Below are 23,457 nucleotides of genomic sequence, written 5' to 3'. Positions count from 1 at the left end.
TAAGAAGAAAAAAAATCGGATACTGTCCAACATGATTTCTGATTCTGTCCTACAACCTGACATGATTGTTTAATTATGTGAGAGAATGGAGTTTATGGTTGTGGAAACTGGTAGACTAGAGATGTAAACCCTTTCAAATATAATTCAATGATCTGTTGTGGTTCGTACATAAAACATGTGTTGTGCGTAAAAAGCTATTCTTATTTTCGCTGTGCAAAACCTATACCATTATGTGTATACTGGTTCTCAGTGGTTTATGTATCATCAACAGTACGTGTTATGGCAATGTCCAACGAAAATTAGGTTGCGATCAAGTGTAGTGTTCAATTTCACCGACAGGTGGTGCGACATCAGCAACAGGAATCCATCGACAACAAACTGAGCCATGCTAGTTACGTTAGCTAGCAGTAAAAAAAAAAGAGTAACCATAGATCAGGAATCAGACCGAACAAAAAAAAATCAGAGTGTGATGAATAGCCAAGTATATATTCAATAATTAATAAAAGTTCGAGCGACACAACTTCAGAAACATCTGGACTATTTTGAGGATTGATTACAGTGTTTGATTCAAACGAGGTAAGTTGTAAAATGGCGGATACGATTCTGGCAGTTTGTCGTTTTATCCAGCGAGCTAACGGTAGCTAGCTGTGTTGCTATTAATGTTGAATACACTAGCACGTTATTATGTAGGACAACTCATGTTAGCTAGCTACAATAAGGAACTTGGATTCGGAGTAGCGGTTACATCGCAAATTAGCCGTGTCGTGTTAACTCAGCTTTCATCAAACCATATAGACGTTTCACTTGACTATGACAAGGATAAATACATTTGTTGTGAAGTTAACTATTAATGTTAGTACGCTAACAGTAGTAACAACACGGTAACGTTAGCTAACCTAGCTAGGTTATGTTGCTCTTCTACGACTGTGTGCAGCGACTTTGCCTGATTTTGAGTCGGAATTGTTACCTAATCGTCTTGCTCACCAAAAACCCATCATGAGTGTTTATCTAACGTCAACCATTGCCTAGCTAGATAGCCAGCTAGATAATAATGATAGTTAGCCAGCTAACGTTAGCTAGCTGCTGGCAAAGATGGAGGACGTCGAACATTGTTTACACGGAAGCTAGCTAGGTAGCTTGTTGTTGGGAGTAGCTAGGTAGATATGGGAAATCTGGCTAGCTAGTATGACAACAAATACATGTTCGTACTTGTTGGGTAGTTTATTTTAACTATTAACTTAGTTACATTTACTGTTACCATTACAGTTCTGACAACCTCAGAATACTAGACTACGTTAGCTTGGGTTCGCCGACATCAACCAATGAACAAAGATGGAGTATTTTAAGAACGTCTATTGCTGGCCTTACATGGAGCAGGCCGCAAAATGGAGGCAAAGCCGACGTATCTAACTAGTTAGTTCGTTCATTCTTCTCACTTGCAAAGAAATTTGCTAACGCGGCTTAGCGAATGGCCTTCATCTTGAAGCATCGTTAGCTTTAATACCTGGTTAGCAAGCTACTTAGCAAAGCAACGAACTAGTCTGGCTAGCTACATCAGGGTTCCCCAAAGGGCGGGCCGATTTGGGCCAGCTGGCGATTTTATTTGGCCCCTCAACTTTCTGAACAAATGTGTGTGTGTGTATATATAATATAGATATATATTCGTTTGAACTAAAATACTGTAAAATCGCCAACTAATCAAATCAAATTTTATTTGTCACATACACATGGTTAGCAGATGTTAATGCGAGTGTAGCGAAATGCTTGTGCTTCTAGTTCCGACAATGCAGTAATAACCAACAAGTAATCTAACTAACAATTCCAAAACTACTGTCTTGTACACAGTGTGAGGGGATAAAGAATATGTACATAAGGATATATGAATGAGTGATGGTACAGAGCAGCATAGGCAGATACAGTAGATTGTATCGAGTACAGTATATACATATGAGATGAGTATGTAAACAAAGTGGCATAGTTAAAGTGGCTAGTGATACATGTATTACATAAGGATACAGTCGATGATATAGAGTACAGTATATACGTATGCCTATGAGATGAATAATGTAGGGTAAGTAACATTATATAAGGTAGCATTGTTTAAAGTGGCTAGTGATATATTTACATCATTTCCCATCAATTCCCATTATTAAAGTGGCTGGAGTTGAGTCAGTGTCAGTGTGTTGGCAGCAGCCACTCAATGTTAGTGGTGGCTGTTTAACAGTCTGATAGCCTTGAGATAGAAGCTGTTTTTCAGTCTCTCGGTCCCAGCTTTGATGCACCTGTACTGACCTCGCCTTCTGGATGATAGCGGGGTGAACAGGCAGTGGCTCGGGTGGTTGATGTCCTTGATGATCTTTATGGCCTTCCTGTGACATCGGGTGGTGTAGGTGTCCTGGAGGGCAGGTAGTTTGCCCCCGGTGATGCGTTGTGCAGACCTCACTACCCTCTGGAGAGCCTTACGGTTGAGGGCGGAGCAGTTGCCGTACCAGGCGGTGATACAGCCCGCCAGGATGCTCTCGATTGTGCATCTGTAGAAGTTTGTGAGTGCTAATCATCTTACATCTGTTCCCAAGTATTCCCACACAAACACAGAGGCATATGTATTGTATTCCAATGTAATCAAGTTTGAAATTCAAATTATTTTGTCAAATATTATATCTGTTTGCGCTTCTTGCAGTGTTATTTACCTTTATTTAACTAGGAAAGTCAGTTAAGAACAAATTCTTATTTTCAATGACGGCCTAGGAACAGTGGCTTAACAGCCTTGTTCAGGTGCAGAATGACAGATTTTTACCTTGTCAGCTCTGGGATTCGATCGTGCAACCTTTCTGGTTACAAGTCTAACGCTCTAACCACTAGGCTACCTGCTGCCCCAGTATACATATTACTTATAATTATGTTTCGGCGCTCTAATCAAGATACAAAAATCAACCCGCGGATGAGTTTAATTGGGGACCACTCCTCTAGTAGCAACTATCTAGTTACCTTAGCTAACTTTATTATAATTGCAGCTGGCTTGCAAGTTGGTGCCCACATTTCCATTCGTCACATGCTTCGTAAACAACAGGTGTAGGCTAACAGTGAAATGCTTACGGGCCCTTTCCAACAATGCAGAGAGAAAAATAATAATAATACCCGATGAGGAACTTGCAACAGGAATAAGCAGCAGTGTATGTGATGAGTCAAAAATAATTGGTCTACATGGTTGAACATAAGCAGTCTAATGATGCTTTTACGCCTATGTTTAAGTTACTGCATTTGTCCATTTGAAAGTTTGAAACCTGTCCATGAAGGAAAATCCGTTCAGAGGAGGGCAGTGTGTTCCACTCAAAGTATGTACTCTGAAGGGCTCTTCTATGAAACACAATAGATTTCTTAATTGAACTAACCCCTCATTTCTTTTCATATATTCTAGGTTGTATTACCCTACATTTTGGTGTATCCTGAGAAGGGGAGAAGGCCATACTTACTAGAGTGGGCCCAGAAAATGTTAAAGAAATGATAGCAGCACAGGAGTTGCACACAGAGTTTCAGTTTCCTCAGTAAGTATAACGGTGAAGATGCAGTGGACATAATCACCATTGTATTGCATAGATAGACCTTCAAACTAGTTCAGTGTGTATAATGATAATAGATTTATTTTATATAGCACTTTTCATACAGAATCTCAGTTGCTTGAAAAAATCAAATATATAAAATATATACTGGACAAAAATATAAATGCAAAATGTAAAGTGTTGGTCCCATGTTTGCAAAATGTAAGAATATCAACGAATTTACTGAGTTACAGTTCATAAAAGGAAATCAGTAAATTGAAATCAATTCATTACACCCTAATCTATGGATTTCACATGACTGGCCAGTGGCACAGCAATGGGTGGGCCTAGAAAGTTATAGGCCCACCCACTTGGGAGCCAGGCCTAGAAAGTTATAGGCCCACCCACTTTGGATCCAGGCCCAGCAAATCAGAAATAGTTTTACCCACAAAAGGGCTTTATTACAGACAGAAAACTCCTCCATCTGCTGTCCGGATGGCTGGTCTCAGACAATCCCGCAGGTGAAGAAGCCAGCTGTGGAGGTCCTGGGCTGTCGTGGTTACACATGGTCTGCAAATTCTGTAAAACAATGTTGGAGGCAGCTTATGGTAGTGAAATTAACATTAAATTCTCTGGCAACAGCTTTGGTGGACGTTCCTGCAAATGAAATGTTATTTATCACATGCGCCGAATACAACCTTACTGTGAAATACTTAACCAACAATGCAGTTCAAGAAATAAGTTAAGAAAATATTTGCTAAATAAACTAGAGTCAAAAAATTTATAATAAAATAAAATCTAAAAGTAACACAATAAAATTATATAACAAGGATTGTACAACGGAATGCCTTCAACTGAAATGTGTCTTCCGCATTTAACCCAACCCCTCTGAATCAGAGGTTGACATCCAATTGACATCCACGTCTTCGGCGCCTGGGGAACAGTGGGTTAACTGCCTTGCTCAGGGGCGGAACAACAGATTTGACCTTGTCAGCTCGGGGATTCGATCCAGGAACCTTTCGGTTACTGACCCAACGCTCTAACCACTAGGCTACCTGCGGGTACCGAGTCAATGTGCGAGGTTACATGTTGGTTGAGGTAATTTGTAAAGTGACTATGCATAGATACTAAACAGCAAATGGTGTCAATGTAAATAGCCATTTGATTAATTGTTCAGCTGTCTTATGGCTTGGGGGGGTAGAAGCAGTTAAGGAGCCTTTTGGTCCCAGACTTGGCGCTCCAGTACCTCTTGCCGTGCGGTAGCAGAGAGAACAGTCTATGACTTGGGTGACTGGAATCTTTGACCATTTTTTTGGGCCTTCCTCTGGCACTGCCTAGTATATAGGTCCTGGATGTCAGGAAGCTTGGCCCCTTGTGATGTACACTACCCTCTGTAGCGCCTTGCGGTCAAATGCAGAACAGTTGCCAACCAGGCAGTAATGCAACCGGTCAGGATGCTCTCGATAGTGCAGCTGTATAACTTTTTGAGGATCTGGGGACCCATGCCACATCTTTACAGTCTCCTGAGGGGGAAAAGGTGTTGTCATGCCCTCATCACAACTGTCTTCGTGTGTTGGTACCATGATAGTTTGTTGGTGATGTGGACACCAAGAAACTTGAAGCTCTCGATCTGCTCCACTTCAGCCCCATTGATGTTAATGGGGATCTTTTTGTCCCTGCCTCTTCTATAGTCCACGATGAACTCCTTTGTCTTGCTCACATTGAGGGAGAGGTTGTTGTCCTGGCACCACACTGCCAGGTCTCTGACCTCCTCCCTATAGGCTGTCTCATCATTGTCAGTGATCAGGCCTGCCACTGTTGTGTCATCAGCAAACTTAATGATGGTGTTGGAGTTGTGCTTGGCCATGAAGTCATGGGTGTACAGGAGGGGACTGAGCACGCACCCCTATGGGGCCCCAATGTTGAGGATCATCATGGCGGATGTGTTGTTACCTACCCTTACCACCTGGGGTGGCCCATCAGGAAGTCCAGGATCCAGTTGCAGAGGGAGGTGTTTAGTCCCAGGGTCCTTTGCTTAGTGATGAGCTTTGTGGATACTATGGTGTTGAGCGCTGAGCTGTATTCACTGAACAGCATTCTCACGTAGTTCCTTTTGTCCAGGTGGGGAAGGGTAGTGTGGAGTGCGATTTAGATTGTCATCTATGGATCTGTTGGGGGCGGTATGCGAACTGGACTGGGTCTTGAGTTTCCGGCATGGTGGTGTTGATGTGAGCCATGACCAGCCTTTCAAAGCACTTCATGGCTACCGACGTGAGTACTACGGGGCGATAATCATTTAGGCCGGTTACCTTCGCTTTCTTGGGCACAGGGACTATGGTGGTCTGTTTGAAACATGTAGGTATTACAGACCCGGTCAGGGAGAGGTTGAAAATGTCAGTGAAGACACTTTCCAGTTGGTCCGCGCATGCTTTGAGTACACGTCCTGATAATCCGTCTGGCCCCACAGCTTTTTGAATGTTGACCTGTTTATTAAAGGTCTTGCACACATCGGCTACGGAGAGTGTGATCAAACGGTCGTTCGGAACAGCTGGTGCTCTCATGCATGCTTCAGTGTTTCTTGCCTCGAAGCTGGTATAAAAGGCATTTAGCTCGTCTGGTAGGCTGCAGTCAGCATGCCAATTTCACGCTCCCTCAACTTGAGACATCTGTGGCGTTATGTAGTGTGACAACACCAGGTGCCCCTGTGTAATAATCATGCTGTTTAATCAGCTTCTTGATATGCCACACCTGTCAGGTGGATGGATTATCTTGACAAAGGAGAAATGCTCACTAACAGGGATGTAAACACATTTGTGCATAACATTTGAGAGAAATAAGCTTTTTGTGCATGTGGAAATTTTCTGGGGTCATTTGTTTCAGCTCACGAAACACTTTACATGTTGCGTTTATATTTTTGTTCAGTGTACAATGTTTACAGAGCTGTCTGCCAAGGCTTCCTTACAGTGCCATGGCAACCGCGGAACTCAATGAAAGGTTGCTATGACCTCATTTTGGTTTCTGAACAGGGAGGCTGATACACAGTTGTCCTCTGACACAGACCTTGAGGACCCTGATGTCAAAAATGCAAAGCTTGGGAAAGGAAAGGTGAGAATTGCATCTAAAATCCTCTATCAACACAAGAAAGCCATAATAAGTTGGCTATGGCCACGTACTGTTATTAATTTGTGCATACACAATGTACACTGACACTTTACATGGTATCCTTGTCTGTTCTAGGCGGGTAAGAAGGGGAAGAAAGCCCCTGGAGAGAAGGGAAAGGGTGGGGCAGCGAAGGGTGCTGGCCTTGGCCGGGTGAATGGTCACCACCAGGAGAATGGGATGGAGAACATGACCCTGTTTGAGGTGGTGAAAATGGGGAGGAGTGCCACGCAGGTTGGTACAAAATTTTTTTATTAGACAATGTAATTCTCAAAGCATGTTGGAGATTATAGTATGTTCATATTAAAGTGATGGTGAATGGGTGTCTTTTCTTTTAGTCTGTCGTTGATGACTGGATTGAGTCTTACAAGAACGATCGAGACATTGCACTCCTGGACTTGATCAACTTCTTCATCCAGTGCTCCGGCTGTAAAGGTAGGCACCCAGAGTGGATTGAATAGAATACTAAACCCTGAGAAAGTAGTTTCTAAATCATTTTGCATCCATGACTTGTGATTATTGAGCGATGTTATGGTTATTCTGTTTTATTTTGCTACAGGTGCTGTCAGTGCAGAGATGTTCAGGCACATGCAAAACTCTGAAATAATCAGGAAGATGACTGAGGAGTTTGACGAGGTACTGTCTGATGGTACACTTACTGTACGTCGTTATTTATGCCTCTGTCTATAGGGTCAATCTACACGTTATTCTCTATTTTTCTCTCTCTCTCTCTGTGTGATCATATAGGACAGCGGGGACTACCCGTTAACCATGGCAGGGCCACTGTGGAAGAAGTTCAAGTCGAGCTTCTGTGAGTTTATCGGGGTGCTGGTGCGGCAGTGTCAGTACAGCATCATCTATGATGAGTACATGATGGACACGGTTATCTCGCTGCTCACGGGCCTGTCTGACTCACAGGTCCGAGCCTTCAGACACACCAGCACCCTGGCAGGTCAGTACTAACACAACATAGACACTGGGCAGTTGAGGGAGGGCTGCAGTTTAAGCACTGTTAAACTACTAGCTTGATGTATGTAATGCTATCTTTTATGGGGGATATGTTGTGTGTCTATATGTAGGCCTGTTCAATATACCTTGACTTGATGGCCAGTCTGCATTAATAGTGCCTTATTAATTAGTAGATGTCACTCAAGTCAGTTGTTGTCTCTACCAGCCATGAAGTTGATGACCGCCTTGGTGAACGTGGCTCTGAACCTGAGCATCAACATGGACAACACTCAGAGGCAGTACGAGGCAGAGAGGAACAAGGTCATGGCCAAGAGGGCCAATGATAGGCTGGAGCTCCTTTTACAGAAGCGTAAAGAGGTGAGTAGGTTCCTCTTATGGTGCCTGAACTGTTACCTGGTCCTAACAATTCTAACCTGACCATTTAAATATGTATATTTCAAAAGGAAACGGCGCATCGCTCGCTCACCAATTAAAGCATATTATTTTATTTTAACATCTAAAAGCTTGACGTTTTTGGCCTTCATTAATTGCCTTTATCCGAACCAGTTTCTGATGAAGGCCATTGATGAAATCCTGAACGTCAGACTTTTAATAGTGTTGCTCCTCGACTCGCGTTGGTTGTGCACCCTCCTCTTCTTTCCATTTAGAAATCTTAAAGGCATTTTTTATTTGAAATGTTTCTATTTTCAGCTTCAAGAAAATCAAGACGAAATTGAAAACATGATGAATGCGATTTTCAAAGGAGTGTTTGTTCACAGATATCGGTATGTATTGTAATTTGTCATCTTTCTACATGCAGAACAATGAATCCAATTAGAACTGTCATGGATTATGCGTTATATTTACAATCATGTATTGTTTTAGGGCGGAAATTATGAATGTTTTTTATGTAGTTAGGTTTTTTATTAACGTTAGGGGGTCTAAAAAGAGAACTGTGATGTCCGAGAGTTAGATATCTCTATGTGGAAATCAACTTCAGTGGCATGGAAGGCATACAGCAGCTGAGATGTGCAGACTGGTATTTCACTGAGCTGTTCCAAGGCTCTGTGGCGCCCTCTTGTGCTAAACAGGCAGCAACGGTTGCTAAGGCAGAACAGCTCATCATGGCACAGCATGTGCCACTGATATCTGATCTAAGTAGGCTTTTAAAACTGCCTCTGGCTGTACCACTTAAGCTTTTCTAATGAATCCTCTTTTACTGCCCTGCCATAAGGTATCAAATAATTGAATTGACCAGTGAGCATGATGGGTCTGTGAATAAGTCTGGACATTTCTTCTCTGTTTATCAGTGATGCCATAGCTGAAATCCGTGCAATCTGCATTGAGGAGATTGGGGTATGGATGAAGATGTACAGCGATGCTTTTCTCAATGACAGTTATCTGAAGTATGTCGGATGGACCATGCATGACAAGGTGAGCCATGCAATATGTCAAATCGCATTTGTGGGAGTGGTAAAGCGTTGCCAGTACAGTCTCTTGTATTCAAGTAAGCTGTACTGTGTATTTCAATAGTAGGTTTATTATCATGGTTGAAATGCTACAGCAGGGGTTCCCAAACCTTTTCACTTGGGGCCCCCCTTCCAGCATTGGGGAACATCCCGCGCCCCTCTCTAAACACACGCCATGTATATTTCTATGGGCACAAGCACTGTTCATGACACAAACTGTTCACCCCCTTCTTGTTGGTGGAGAGAATTTTGCAGATTTAAAGTCTTATTTCCTGCAATTCTACACTTTTTTTATGGGGAGCAAAGAAAATGTTGCAGTTTGAAAGCTAATTGTCTTGCAAATGGATATATTTTGCCATGTCTAATGTATATTCATGTTATTTGAGTGACTAAACATTTACAGTAACAAAAGCATTAGCTAACATTGGCTAGTTATAGATAGCTCTCTAAGGTGTTAGGTTCTAAATGAACCTATTCCTAAAACTCACGGACGATTAGTAAAGCTTAAACCAAGTTTTTTCACCCATTGTGTCATACAGCTGCATAAGACAAAACACATATTCACACAAGAACTGATATTTAACCCTTTCTCCTATGCTGAGTCTTCTACACATCTGAACAGCCAGTGCATCTCTGTTGCTAGACAGAACCTTAGTGATATCTGTTCTTCCTCACTTCATCTGACCTGACTTCGGACCCAAATTGCTCACTCCTCCCCAACTCACGGCTGTCAAGTTGACTTGCACCAGACTGTCTCTTCTCCTCCCATATGATCCCTGATGGTTAACAATGACATTTTCAGACAGAATATAAACGTTACACATTGCCATCTCTCCCTTAGTGACATGAATAAGTATATTTCATATTTTCAGAAGCCAACAGAGGTATGTAATAACTAACATGACAAGAGGAACTGATGATGCACTACTTCATTTCGAAATTGCACCTTGTGCATTCTACTATTACAACTTTCAAGAGTCAGTTTAAAGCTGCACTGAGTTCCCGCGCCCCCCCACAGTTTGGGAACCACTGAGCTACAGCATTGAGATTTGAACGTTGTGGTTACAACATTGTCTTCCCTGTGACTGCAGCAAGGTGAAGTGCGTCTCAAGTGTCTGACTGCGCTCCAGGGCCTGTACTATAACCGGGAGCTCAACACTCGGCTGGAGCTTTTCACCAGCCGCTTCAAGGTAGGTCAGACGCCCATCACACCACTGACTGGGAAATCCTGTACATAACATACCACATCGTGGTTGGCTAGATGTTGACTTTCCTGTCATTGACAGGACCGCATTGTGTCGATGACTCTGGATAAGGAGTATGATGTTGCAGTGCAAGCCATAAAACTTCTGACTCTTGTCTTGCAGTAAGTATTCTGCAAAACATGTTAATATTGCAAATGTATTAGTGTTCAGTACTCCGTGACCCCTGACCCTCCGCTGACCCCGTTGAGACCTTAGAGCCCTGTCTCTGTTGTTGTCACATTGCAGTAGCAGTGATGAGGTCCTGACAGCAGAGGACTGTGAGAGTGTCTACCATCTGGTCTACTCTGCTCATCGACCTGTGGCTGTGGCTGCAGGAGAGTTCCTCTATAAGAAGTAGGTCTCACACCGGCTGTCTGAAGCTGTGGTGGAAGCTGAATTGTGATTAAAGCCCTATTTGGTTTGGAAATGCCTCCATGCTGAGAAATTAAAGTTAGTTTGAGAGTTATCCAGCAGCATTTAGCCTGACCTCAATGTTGTCCTGTTCTTAGGCTTTTCAGCCATCGAGGTCCAGAGGAGGAAGGGATGCCCAGGAGGGGCAGGCAGAGCGTCAACGGGAACCTCATCAAGACCACCGTCTTCTTCTTCCTGGAGAGTGAGGTGTGTTCAGGCTCCATGTAGAGTCTCTGTCTGTTTGAAGTGACCTACATGGGGCACGTGTTTCGGTTGTGAAAATCTCTGAACGTTTGCAGCTCCATGAGCACGGGGCCTACCTGGTGGACAGTCTGTGGGAGTGTGCAGGGGAGCTGCTAAAAGACTGGGAGAGCATGATCAGCCTGCTGCTGGATGAGCCCATGCCAGGGGAGGAGGGTAAGGAGGAGCACCAAGCACTTGCACACAAACACACACTGTTGTTCACACTGTCATATCTCATCAACATGTTTGTCCCTGTCCAGCCCTGACTGACCACCAGGAGACTGCTCTGATAGAGATCATGCTGTGTGCCATCCGCCAGGCCTGTGAGTGCCACCCTCCAGTGGGCAGAGGCACAGGAAAGAGGGTGAGTGCTGCTTGGCATATACCAATGTAAGCCCCTCGGTGGTCAACTCCAGTACTAGTGAGCTCTCAAGGCTCTATTCTCAGAAGCCATCTTTGAACATTCACTCCGATGACTGAGGTTATATGAAAACCTTTCATATAACATGATTGTGATGTAATTTGGCTATTCTGAAAATGATCCTAGGTCTTGACAGCGAAGGAGAAGAAAACCCAGCTGGATGACCGGACGAGAATCACTGAGATTTTCGCTGTGGCGTTGCCTCTGTTGTTGGCTAAGGTCAGTTATCAAGTCATCTAAACGACTGTCACTTGACAGTCTACACACAGCTGCTATATAGAACTCAGCCGCCAGATAGATGACCTCTTACTCAACCCTCAGTATCTTGTAGCTCCCCTCACCCTCTCCATCTTTTCCTCACAGTACTCTGTTGATGCTGAGAAGGTGACCAACTTACTGCAGCTGCCGCAGTTCTTTGACCTGGAAATCTACACCACTGGTCGATTGGAAAAGGTTTGTGAATTGTCTGACATTTCTGGACCTCAACTAATCCTACCGTACCTTAGATTGTTAACGGTAAGTTATTCACACTGTCATTGCGGCCGAATGTAGTTTGAGACCTCGCATCCCTTTGCCCTCTGTTTGTGTGCAGCACTTGGAGTCGTTGCTGCGTCAGATCAGGGAGGTGGTGGAGAAGCACACAGAGACTGACGTGCTGGAGGCGTGCTCCATGACCTACCACGCTCTCTGCAACGAGGAGTTCACCATCTTCAACAGGGTGGACATTGCCAGGTCCCAGCTACTGGACGAGCTGGTGGACAAGTTCAACAGACTCCTGGAGGACTTCCTACAAGAGGTGGGCTCACATGGCTTCGTGGTTCAGGGACTGTTTGAGATCAGATTTACAACTGTTCGTCAGATTTAATGATATTTAAAGACTACAGGACACTGAACCTTCAGAGTATTTCTTGTAGGGTTTTGTCATTGTAATTTTGTAAGGTAGTACTTGTGTTCTATTGAGACAGGAATTGTACATTTGAGTGGGATTTCACTAGACAGTTATCTGTTGTTTCAGGGTGAGGAACCAGATGAGGATGATGCCTACCAGGTCCTGTCCACACTGAAGAGGATCACTGCGTTCCACAAGTAAGGCCTCGATCAAGATTTAACGACTAATGTGTAATCCAAACATTTGCCAGTGAACGGTAGATAAATCAGAACTCCTTATCTGACTAGATTGTGTTTCTCTCTCCTCTGCAGTGCGCATGACCTCTCTAAATGGGACCTGTTCACCAGCAACTATAAGCTATTAAACACAGGACTTCAGAATGGTGATATGCCTGAGCAGGTACCTAAAGCATAACCCTGTTATCCCTTTAAACTCACCTATTTTTAATTCTTTACTATCACTTACCTTGTAATATTCTCTTTCCCAGATTGTCATTCATGCCATGCAGTGCACACACTATGTCATCCTGTGGCACCTAGCCAAGGTTTCAGAGGGCAGCTCCACAAAGGTAAATACACTGTTATCAGTGACTAATGACTATCCGCTTTCTACAAATGCTAGTGACAATTATGCCTGGATAATGAATGTGGTTTACTGCTTAAATAGTGAGCACTGAATACTGAGAATATCTGTTGTGTTTCCAGGCGGACATGGTGACCCTGAGGAAGCAGATGAGGGGTTTCTGTCTGATGTGCCAGAGCTACCTCACCAGTGTCAACACCACCGTCAAAGAGCAGGTGGGTTGTCCTACATCATGTCGGATCGCTGGACTTAGACACATTTTCCCATAAGGTGTGTGTTCACTATTCAGTGAGTGCTAAAAAGTTGCTGTGCTGGCTGATTACTGTAATGCCACGATCACACCGACAGCATCATTGTGTAAAACGGTGCGTAGCATCATCTGGATATGTGTGCAACAAAAGTTCAACATTCACCTTCACCTGCTACCATTTCTGTCAAGCTGTCTTCACATACAGTCTGATGCATGTGTTCAATAAATCCAACGTATGCACCACACAGAACGCACTGCAACTGCCTCTGCAACACATTGCTGCAAGGTTAACGCAGCGTTCCATTGGGGAGGAATGTACTTCTGCTGTACCAAACACAATGACGCTGTCGGTGTGGTCGAGGCATAAAGCACTTAGTGTTTTCCCTTAAGTACATGGAGTAGCCAGCCAAATAGAAAAAGTAGCCAAACAAGGGAGTTCTGGGCTAGGGGGTGCAGGGGGTGCAGGGGGTACATGCCCCCCTGGAATTTTATTTTTCAGAACTAACTCTACCTTCTAATGCCTTGATTCCATCTGAAATACACAGCTGAATTATTGAATACTTTAATGACTTTACCTCCCAGATTGGTAGAAATGTGTTGTGGTATTGAGTAGAAAGACATGACTGAAAATGTATGAGTTTAGTTGGTTAGTTGTTTTGGATATTGCCTAGGCCTTTATGATCAGGACTATTTTCTTAGTAAGATAACCTTTTTAAACCTGTCTTCTCTTGATGAAAGTCATATTTACAGTTTTTCTGCAAGATATGAATTGCCACAATGATGTTTGTTATTCAAATTATGTATTTTATTGGCTCTGCTGCTGTGGACACTTAGGGTAAGGAAACCAACGTGTCATTTTGTAATTTGACATTTTGGCCTGTCAGTCAATCACTGGGGGTGGGATTGTCAGGGGAGGGGGCAGGATATTTGTGAGTCACAGAGTTGGTAGGGTTTCAGACCTGTCAATCAATCACTGTGGGTGGAAAAGGGAAAGCGGTAGATTAGTAATCTAGTCAGAAACTAGTTTATATTACTATTTCAATTTATTTTTTTGTGGCAAAAACCTAAGAAAAAAAGTTTGTTCTGTCAAGTCAACATGGGCTCCCTATTGAGAAACAATATAGAATTGGTTTTGGTTTTAAATGCAAAAATTGTCAGGGGTTGGACCCCTGCCAGATTGTGCATTCTCACAAATACACAAAGTCAGGCACCAATGAATAAACCTACAGGTATGATTGTAGAATGAAGCAGGTGTTAAATATGGGCTTTGCTACACAGAAAGCAGCCGTTGATTAGGCTACTCCATTGTCGACACTAATCAAATCAATAGGCCTGTATTAATATATTTCATAATACCATATCATGTGTCATAAAATATGCTGTTAAAGCTTTCAATCTGTTTTCTTTTATCATTTGGACCAGAATGAGGCTCTCTCTCCACTACTGTTGTTCCTGCAGTGAGAAGTCAACATCTTTGTCTAATTCTTTCCAAATTTATCTGCAGATAATCGCCAAAAGCGTTAGTCGTCTACCAGTATGGAAGTTAGGGAACCAAATGAATGGCTCTCTAACTGATGCGACATTCCTAGTCGCTCACCAGACATTTCTATAGAAAAGTCAATGACAAAAGCTTGTGTTCCTTTATTATCATTTTCTTTTTTTGACTTTGTGCTTAATTCAGAAGGTGCACTTGATTCAGAAACCCTCTGTGCCGGTTAGGCAAAGGGTTTCCATTCTGAACCATTACATTTGTCTGAAGAGACAAACTCTGCCTACCCGGAAGACCATCAAGTCCGCCTACTGCGCTGGCCAATCGGATAGCTCAAATCACTGTGCCAAGCAAGTACAGCTTATTTCAATTCATGCTCAGCTGTGCCTCGCAAGTGATACAACAACTGATCTATTTTGTTTTCAAAGCTCGAGTTTTTAAATATAATATGGTCTGAGAAGAACAATATTGGCATGCCAAGCATATAGCCAATAGGCCTACTGCACAAACATCATTCCTGCAGACTGTTTTTACTAACGTTGCATTGGTTTACAATTTTTATGTTTTTATTTTATCTGAGCGGTAGATCTCTGCTTGCTTTTTGACTGCGAAAGTGATCTTGACTCAAAGGTTGGGTACCGCTGACCTGACATCTGTTCAAACAATAGCCGTTTTTTCGGGAACAACCCATCACTAGATTACACTGAAGAGTCATTTTAGCAGTCACTGGCAAGTCTCGACATGGGCTTTGAATTTTTTGAAAAAACATACAAGATTTTGACTTTGGTTTACTCCTGATGTGACATATCACTACGTTGTATGATTTATGCAAAAGGATATAGGAGATTGACTTTATTCAGTCAGTTTGAAACCTTTAATAATAAACTAGTCAACACTTGTTCTTTCTGTCGTCATTCAAACCACAGTAATAGCTATGCGCCCCGACTCCGTGGCTGTGTAGGCCTCTGAAACACGCAAAATAAAATAAATGATTCCGCCACAAAACAATAAGTGGATTTCAACTCATCATTACATCTTATGGGACGTGTCAGTTCACTCACAGGAAACGATGAAGCAGCATCATCCTCTGAAATGAAATTTGACTGCAGCCAAGCACAGCGTACATAAATAACATGGGTATCGAGAGGCAGGACAGACGGCAGACTGACAAACCAGCAGTTTCCCTGTCATCGCCCACTTTATTACTGACAGGTGTCTGTTCTATCAATAGATCACTCAAAGATGTATATCGTTCATTTTAGTGGGAGAAGGGTATACAGACTTTTCTGATTAGCGAATTGAAATGTTTTAATGGAAGAAAAAAAAGCCTAGTTCATTTATCAAGTGGAAAAAGTAGGCAGCTTACAACAAGTCTGTTATCGGCTATTTAGCCGATGGCCAGCGCTTATGGACAACACTGAGCCCTGTGTGGCAACTGTTAACGTGAAAAGGCTTTGTAACTAAATGTGATTGATTGATTGACTGTGTTCCAGGCCTTCACCATCCTGTGTGACGCCCTGATGATCTTCAGCCACCAGATTGTGTCGTCGAGCCGGGAGCAGCTGGAGGCTCTGATCTACACGCCAGACTCCTCCCTGCAGGCCGAGCTGCTCAACTTCATCCTGGACCACGTCTTCATCGACCAGGACGACGACAACAACAGCACAGGTCAGACACAGTCCCCTGGCAGACAGTCACCATACAGGCTAGACAGAGCCCACCCTCACACAGTCACCGTACAGGCCAGACAGCCCACCCTCAGACAGTCACCGTACAGGCCAGACAGCCCACCCTCAGACAGTCACCGTACAGGCCAAACAGCCCACCCTCAGGCAGCACAAGTCAGACATCAACTCAGCCCACCTGGCAGCTAGTCACAACACAAGGAGACAGCTGAGAAGGGCTTTTAATGTGAACACACGTCTTAAATATGTAGTAGAACACCAGAGCTCTTTCTGAGTTGAAGCGAACACCTTATATGGAGACCTGAATGATGACATTTTGCAAGGGGTTACTTATTGCAGTTGTAAATGAGAACTTGTTCTCAACTGGCCTACCTGGTTAAATAAAGGTGAAATAAAAAATAATTAAAAAAATGTGTGATTTTGGTTTTCTTAATTTTATCAGATGGGCAGAATGATGATGAAGCCAGTAAAATCGAGGCTTTACACAAGAGGCGGAACCTGCTGGCAGCGTACTGCAAACTGATCATTTACAATGTAGTGGAGATGAACACTGGAGCTGATATCTTCAAGCAGTACATGAGGGTATGTCTGGCCTCCTACAATATTTATCCCTTAACAAAACCATTCATGTGCTATTCCCAATCGATTACATGTGTTTTTCTCTCTAGTACTACAACGACTATGGAGATATCATCAAGGAAACGATGAGTAAAACAAGACAAATTGACAAGATCCAGTGTGCCAAGACCCTCATTCTGAGTTTGCAGCAGGTAAGAGCCTTGGAGGCATTAACGTTCATTTAAAGTATTGTCTTCATTTTGTACATTGTGAGTGTTTTGATGATCAATTTTCAAGTTGCAACACTTTTCTCTTTCAGCTTTTCAATGAGATGTTATCTGACCTCGGCTGCAACTTTGACCGCTCGTCGTCGTCCTTCTGCGGCATTAAAGAACTGGCCCGACGTTTCTCGTTGACCTTTGGCCTGGATCAGCTGAAGACCAGAGAGGCTATCGCCATGTTACACAAGTAAGCCTGCAGAAAATGTAAAACTCATCCTCTGAGTAGAAATCAATAAGCCCAAAGGTTTAACAGTTCTGTAGGCATGCTTTAATTTGAGCCTTCTCAACATCCCAGAACTGTTAAAGTATTTACAGCTCAATACTTCAATCAATTCCTTCCTAAACATGTTGTCTTGTGCTGCACTTGCTGCAGGGATGGAATCGAGTTTGCCTTCAAGGAGCCCAGTCCCCAGGGAGAGGGAAACCCTCCTCTCAACCTAGCCTTCCTGGACATTCTCAGCGAGTTCTCCTCTAAACTGCTGCGTCAGGACAAGAAGACTGTGTAAGTGAGAGGAAACTGTTATACTTATTTTTCTGTGCAGTCAGTGACTGTCTTATCCGAAGCCAGACAGACCACAGCTATACTAGATCAGGCATAGTCATTGCGCAGCTCACGAGCCACATGCGTCTCTCTGCGACTTAATTGGCGGCTTGTGGCAATAATGTAAAAACATTTAGTTGTTTTTTCCTCATTCAGCTGAATGTGCTGCTTAGTTCATGGAACCGTGGATACATGGGTTACCTTATTAGCAACTGGGACAAACGGAGCTGTAAAATCAGTTTCTAGCGCATATTGAAATAATTTTCCAATACTTTTATGATGATCACTCCAAAGAATACTTCATTCAGACTGAAATTTGCCATTACCCGTTTTGACATATCTTCTACTATAACTTTTATTGAGATAATAGCGATAAGGTCAGATTCTAAAGATTCACCAATTGTCCTAAAATAGAGAATCAGATCATCAAATAGCTTGATGGTCCATGTTATTAGTATCTTAAATATCATGTATAAATCTATTTAATATCAAGTATGAATCAATTTGACTTTGGGACCTCCCAACCCCCATCCTCCGATGGGTATGGGAGCTTGCACCGTGATTTTGTTTTACAAGAGTGGCTCCCTCTGAGATATTGGTGACTACCACTGCACTAGATGATGGATGTTGAGTTGTGGTCCTCTGTCCCCTGCAGTCACCTCTACCTGGAGCGGTTTATGACCTTCCAGATGGCCTTGCAGCGAGAGGACTGCTGGCTGCCCCTCATCTCCTACAGGAACTCCCTGCAGGCCGGAGGGGACGACGACACCATGTCCGTCATCAGCGGCTACAGCAGCCGAGGTTCCAGCATCAGGAGCAAGAAGGCTAAGCCAGCCAGCACCGGGAAGAGGAAACTGCCTGAAGGTGAGGGTCTGACACAGAGCCACAGAACAGCACAGGCAACATACTATGTATGACACACGGGCATTTAAACCTGAAAGCTCAATGTTTAGTGATATGAAATACACAACAACTTGTGTTCCTGAATCTGGCACCTGCAGCACAATGTCAGATCATTGATCAGGGACAAACAGATGCTAAAAGCCTGTCCAAGCAATACAATAAATCTAGCCAAATGATCAATTAGATTTTCACTTGGGAATAACTTGTTGAATGGAAATTAGATATTTATGAATTGAGGCGCGTGTTTGCTAGACGTTATGAGATGTTGGCATTATAAAAAGCCAGTCCGTTAAGATGGGGATCATCAACTAGATTCAGCCGCGGGGCGATTATTATTTTTTTCTTTCTGAGCGGATAGTCAGGGGCAGGAACATAATTACAAATAATTTGTTGGCAGCAAATTGACCGCAAGAAGCCCAAACAGATCTAATGTTTCACTAAAACATAAAAATGTCAAACTTTGTCTACATTTGTATACAATCACGTTTCTCTCTTATGAATGGGAATACTTGGGAACAGATATCTTAAATTAAGATCACTTGGAGCTGATTTCCTAGTGTTTTTAGTCTGTCCAAAAACAAAAATATATATTTTGCTCAGAAAACTTGGGGTGGCCAAATAAAACCACCCACGAGCCAAATATGTCTATGTCTATGTGGGCCGCCAGTTGGGGAACCCTGCGCTAAGATGTCTCGATCTGAGCAGTGAGTAGTCCGCCCGCTGTATAACAACCTCATTAAACCCTATGAAACCCTTGCTATTGCAACAGAGGAGAGTAGCAGCTGCAGTACAGACGCTGTGTGGATGAACCGGGAGCAGAATGTGCAAACGCCAGTGATGATGCCCTCGCCTCATCTCAGCTCCACTGTGCTGAGGGACCCCAAGAAAATGAGGCCGGAGGAGAGTTACATGGGCGTCTACAGCATAACATCCGAGCAGCAGCAGCAGCAACCGCTGCCCCCCCAGCAGCAGCACCATCAGACCCCCATGGACTACAAGTACGGAACACCTTTCTATGGCTCAACACCTTTTTGATTCTCATGAGTATCTTTGGCTATTCATTGTAGGGTGTCCACTCTGCCCAGAGTGGGTGAAATGCGCTTTGATGATTACATTTATTTTCTTATGTTAGTTATAAAATAAGTTTTACCAAGACATATGATTATTCATGTTCATTAGCGTTATATCCAAAAACTCTGATTTTATAACCTAATACATCTGATAATAAGCACTGAGCTCTGTTGACATAGCGGTGCGGGTTTCTCATAACACATTTTGAGGATTTAACTTTTTGTGGTTGTTGTCTTCAATGTTGTTTCCGAAGGGTCACAAAAAGCTAAATTAGCATGACACGAGCTGAATTAAAGGTAAAAGGCTTTGTAAATAAATGGCTAGGTATAGGCTCAGTGCTCCGTTGACATTTCAGAGACGCTTGTTTTTGTGAGAAATCTTCTAAAATTAACAGGAATTTTTATTAATATGAAAATCGTATTCTAAAATATGAAAATACTACATGTCACATCTGAATATCGATATCCATTTTACCTCTATATTGTTTTATGTCCTGCGGATTCGAGGAGAAAGATGAGGAGTTCAACGGGAAAGTGAGCCTGTCAGGTAGCCAGTAGCCTTCATTTTTGCATAGAATCCAACCTATTTTTTACGCGATGCAATTTTCCATATATATTTTTTTCTTGCTAGCTTTTTTTTTTTCAAAAGATGAATTTTTGATTGGACACCCTAGCCATTGTAATGTTACTTATGCGATGTTATCACAATTAATGATATATTCAATGAAACCGCTGAAGTTCACCTCTTGTTTGAATAAGTATGACTGTCTGTATTAATGCTTCGGTCTCTGTTTTCAGTACCCAGGTGACCTGGATGCTAGCCCAGAGACAGCAGGCAGAGGCCCGGCAGCAGCAGGAGCGAGCCAGCATGCAGTATGCCAAGATGAGAAGCCACATGCAGCATGCAATGTAAAACGGCACTTCTCTTCCAGACCACAGTGGTGTTTCAACCCCAGTGTAGTACATAATCATTTGCTGCCATGTGTAATGTATTTAGTTATTCGTGGCCATGTCTTTGAATCTCTAGCCGCCGCAGTTCAGGACTCATGGAGGACGATGAGGAGCCAATAGTAGAGGATGTAATGATGTCATCAGAGGACCGTTTGGAAGATCTCAACGAGGGCATGGATTTCGACACTATGGATATTGATCTGGTAAAATACACTCAATTATGTTTATTTTCTCACTAGTAGTGCATTTATGAATATTACTGCTTTGGTGTTTCTTCTTACTCTGCTGTTATTGTTTAGCCACCATCGAAAAATCGTAGAGAGAGATCGGAGCTGAAGCCTGACTACTTTGACCCTTCTTCCATCATGGATGATTCGGTGGGTATTGGTTTGTTATTGAGAGTAAAATGATATCTACATTGTTAAAGATAATGTATAACAAACCATATGATTTACAATAATAGTGGCCGTGTTGATACCTAGTTAGTTAGTGTCTTTGGTATACATATGCTCATGGAAACGCTATACTCATATTCTTCAATTCACTTTTCCATAATATACAGCAAGTAATTTAAAAACTAAAATGGATTTTCCTTCCTTTTAGGTCCTCAATGTTTCAATGTTCTAAGCTGATCTGCATGAAGAAGACACTGTGTTGTCACCGAAAACCTTTTTGATGACGAGAAGTATTCTCTGTAGAGAACTGCTTTAAGATAAGCTCATGGGACTATTTGCTTGTGAGGCAGCAATGGATGCCCTTTCGACATCATGTTTGAATTTCACCTTTACTTTTGTCAATCAATGGGCAGGTTTTTGTGTCATGTAAATACGTAGTGTCTGACATACTTTTAAAAGATAAAATCTGGCATGGCATGTAGCCATATATTAAAACATATACAGTAAGAGAAAATGTGAAATGTCTTCATATTGTTGGAAGGCCTTACCGCAAATATGAAATACCAGTCATGGTATTTTTTTAAAGGTTAATCTGTTCTGCTTTTATAACATATAAGACTTTGATTTATAGATATTTTGTAATGACAATCAGATGTAAATCAGTACTTTATAATCATGTTATTACTCATAGAGAGTACAGAAATGACCTTTGTAATGTAATTTCTGGTGGGTAACAACAGATGTGGCCTGCAGTTTATTTCTTTTTTTCCAGTGTTATAGATGAGACTTCTTGATGAACTGATAATGCCCAAATGCCATTTGACCAATTGACAGGCTTAGTTTGAATTCTGATTTGCTTTTAAAGGTTTGATGATTTGAATGCTGTGTGACTTTTTGAAGAGTGGTACAAATGTATACTGTGCAGAGGGGTTGTATAAAAGAGCGGTCGAAATGTTCTCTGTTGTCTGTAAGAGAAAGCTTGTTTCTAGAATGTTTCTAAAACACAACATTTTAAGAGTTTGGATTAGCTATCATGGTATCATAATATATTATTATATATAAGTAAATATATAATTACATATTATACAGTTATAAAAATGTGTAATATATTGTGAATTGGTGCTCATTTTATATTAGTTCAGTTTTTGTTAATTTGAAATCCAATTTAGGAAAAGGTTCAATAGAATGTAAACTGGTTTAAATTAACCTAACTAATGTGCAGTTATGTATAAGAATTGACCTTTGTATTTGTATGTTTTTGTTTGTCTTTTCTAAGGATTCTTGTTTGAATAACTTTTCTTTACCTCTATGTACATTAGGTTGGTTTGCGGTTCCCAACAAGCTTTTTTGGAGGAATAAAATTGTAATCATGAATATTGTAAATTATAGTTTTATAAACAGCTTAAAACACAGCCTCCTTTTTAAAAGTAAAAATGTCACATCAAAATCTAAATACGAAACTACAAACCAGTTTCATATTTTTCATTATTTAGATTGTAGCAAGGTTAGACAGTAAATAAATAAATAATTGAAATGCATAATTTCACTTAAATTTGATGTATGCGTCATACTGTCATTTTGATATTTTCCTTTCTGTTGTCCTTGCATTGAACTGCTGAAAGTGTGCATACATCTGTATGTGTATGTATACACACATAGATATATATATTCAAATGTATATACATATGTGTTTTTTATTCTATTTACAAAGTGTCCACTGTACCATTTATGGTTTGTATTTATGTCTGGAGACAGTAACTTTTTGAACAAAATAAACCCCCTGCAATTGTGTGATGATTTGAGTGTTATCAGTTTTTAGTAGGTCTATAGAGCTCACCAGCTTGTATTCCCAAAACCCAGAAATTAGTTACCTGTAGTTTGTTCAGCCTTCCCTATGGGAAAAAATAACAGGGTTTTGGAATATACACAGGAAATAAAGTCTGAGGTTAACACAGGTTTAGGAGATCTTATCCATTTTGTTTTATAAGATAATAGCACTCGACATTTACTTTAATTATGAAGCCTTTGTTGTTTCTAATAACATGATTCAAAATTCACAATGTGACAGTAGCTCATGAAGATTATCTTATAGAACTAAACATATAAGATCTCCTAAGACCTTAGTTTCTGCGTTAATCTAAAACCCATACAAAAAAAAAACATACAAAAATATTTTCTCTATTGGCTTTGTCCAAAGAACCATGGCGGAGTTAGTGCCTACAAAAAGACAACATTACTATTTCTCTCTTACACTTAAATTACTACGGGACGAGTGCAGTATAGTCGTCACTGGTTGTGGGACCCTGGTTTGAATCACCTGCCTCAGGGGTTACTACACTGGTGTCAGCACTGTGATGGTGATCATGGAGATCACTAAAGGATGAATGTGGGTCTTTTTAAAGAGTAAGGAAGCCAATGTTACAATAATG

At 41.9% G+C, this 23,457-nt stretch overlaps 1 protein-coding gene across 3 annotated transcripts; it reads left to right on the top strand.

Annotated features, from left to right (window-relative positions):
• The first annotated feature begins 355 nt into the window (after window positions 1-355).
• LOC139418354 (cohesin subunit SA-2-like) lies at window positions 356-21,542 on the top strand. 3 transcript variants are annotated; one of them, XM_071167743.1, is made up of 34 exons: window positions 356-576; window positions 3,419-3,545; window positions 6,566-6,644; window positions 6,777-6,932; window positions 7,037-7,133; window positions 7,258-7,334; window positions 7,446-7,650; window positions 7,873-8,024; window positions 8,358-8,431; window positions 8,957-9,080; window positions 10,207-10,305; window positions 10,402-10,481; window positions 10,606-10,713; window positions 10,869-10,977; window positions 11,070-11,187; window positions 11,274-11,377; window positions 11,561-11,653; window positions 11,798-11,887; window positions 12,027-12,230; window positions 12,450-12,520; window positions 12,635-12,722; window positions 12,811-12,891; window positions 13,028-13,120; window positions 16,138-16,312; window positions 16,772-16,911; window positions 16,998-17,099; window positions 17,207-17,355; window positions 17,542-17,670; window positions 18,365-18,573; window positions 19,382-19,610; window positions 20,481-20,591; window positions 20,710-20,836; window positions 20,933-21,010; window positions 21,237-21,542. In XM_071167743.1, the coding sequence occupies exons 2-34, from the start codon at window positions 3,502-3,504 to the stop codon at window positions 21,258-21,260; spliced, it is 3,819 nt and encodes a 1,272-aa protein (XP_071023844.1). In that variant the 5' UTR covers window positions 356-576; window positions 3,419-3,501; the 3' UTR covers window positions 21,261-21,542. The 3 variants fall into 3 exon arrangements, with proteins under 3 accessions (XP_071023844.1, XP_071023846.1, XP_071023845.1); XM_071167745.1 differs by having other exon boundaries at window positions 20,713-20,836; window positions 21,237-21,504; XM_071167744.1 differs by lacking the exon at window positions 356-576 and adding an exon at window positions 3,152-3,335 and having other exon boundaries at window positions 21,237-21,504.
• The last annotated feature ends 1,915 nt before the right edge of the window (window positions 21,543-23,457 follow it).

This window comes from Oncorhynchus clarkii, chromosome 10, assembly GCF_045791955.1.
Source record: "Oncorhynchus clarkii lewisi isolate Uvic-CL-2024 chromosome 10, UVic_Ocla_1.0, whole genome shotgun sequence".
Classification (NCBI taxonomy): domain Eukaryota; kingdom Metazoa; phylum Chordata; class Actinopteri; order Salmoniformes; family Salmonidae; genus Oncorhynchus; species Oncorhynchus clarkii.
This window is presented reverse-complemented; position numbering and strand designations above follow the sequence as displayed.

What these genes read in the sequence shown, in the direction of transcription:
- LOC139418354 (XM_071167743.1), top strand. Translation starts at nt 3,502, where the DNA reads ATGATAGCAGCACAGGAGTTGCACACAGAGTTTCAGTTTCCTCA. An exon ending in TCTTCTTCCTGGAGAGTGAG is followed by an intron (nt 10,978 to 11,069) that starts GTGTGTTCAGGC and finishes GAACGTTTGCAG; the next exon opens with CTCCATGAGCACGGGGCCTA. An exon ending in TGGAGGACTTCCTACAAGAG is followed by an intron (nt 12,231 to 12,449) that starts GTGGGCTCACAT and finishes CTGTTGTTTCAG; the next exon opens with GGTGAGGAACCAGATGAGGA.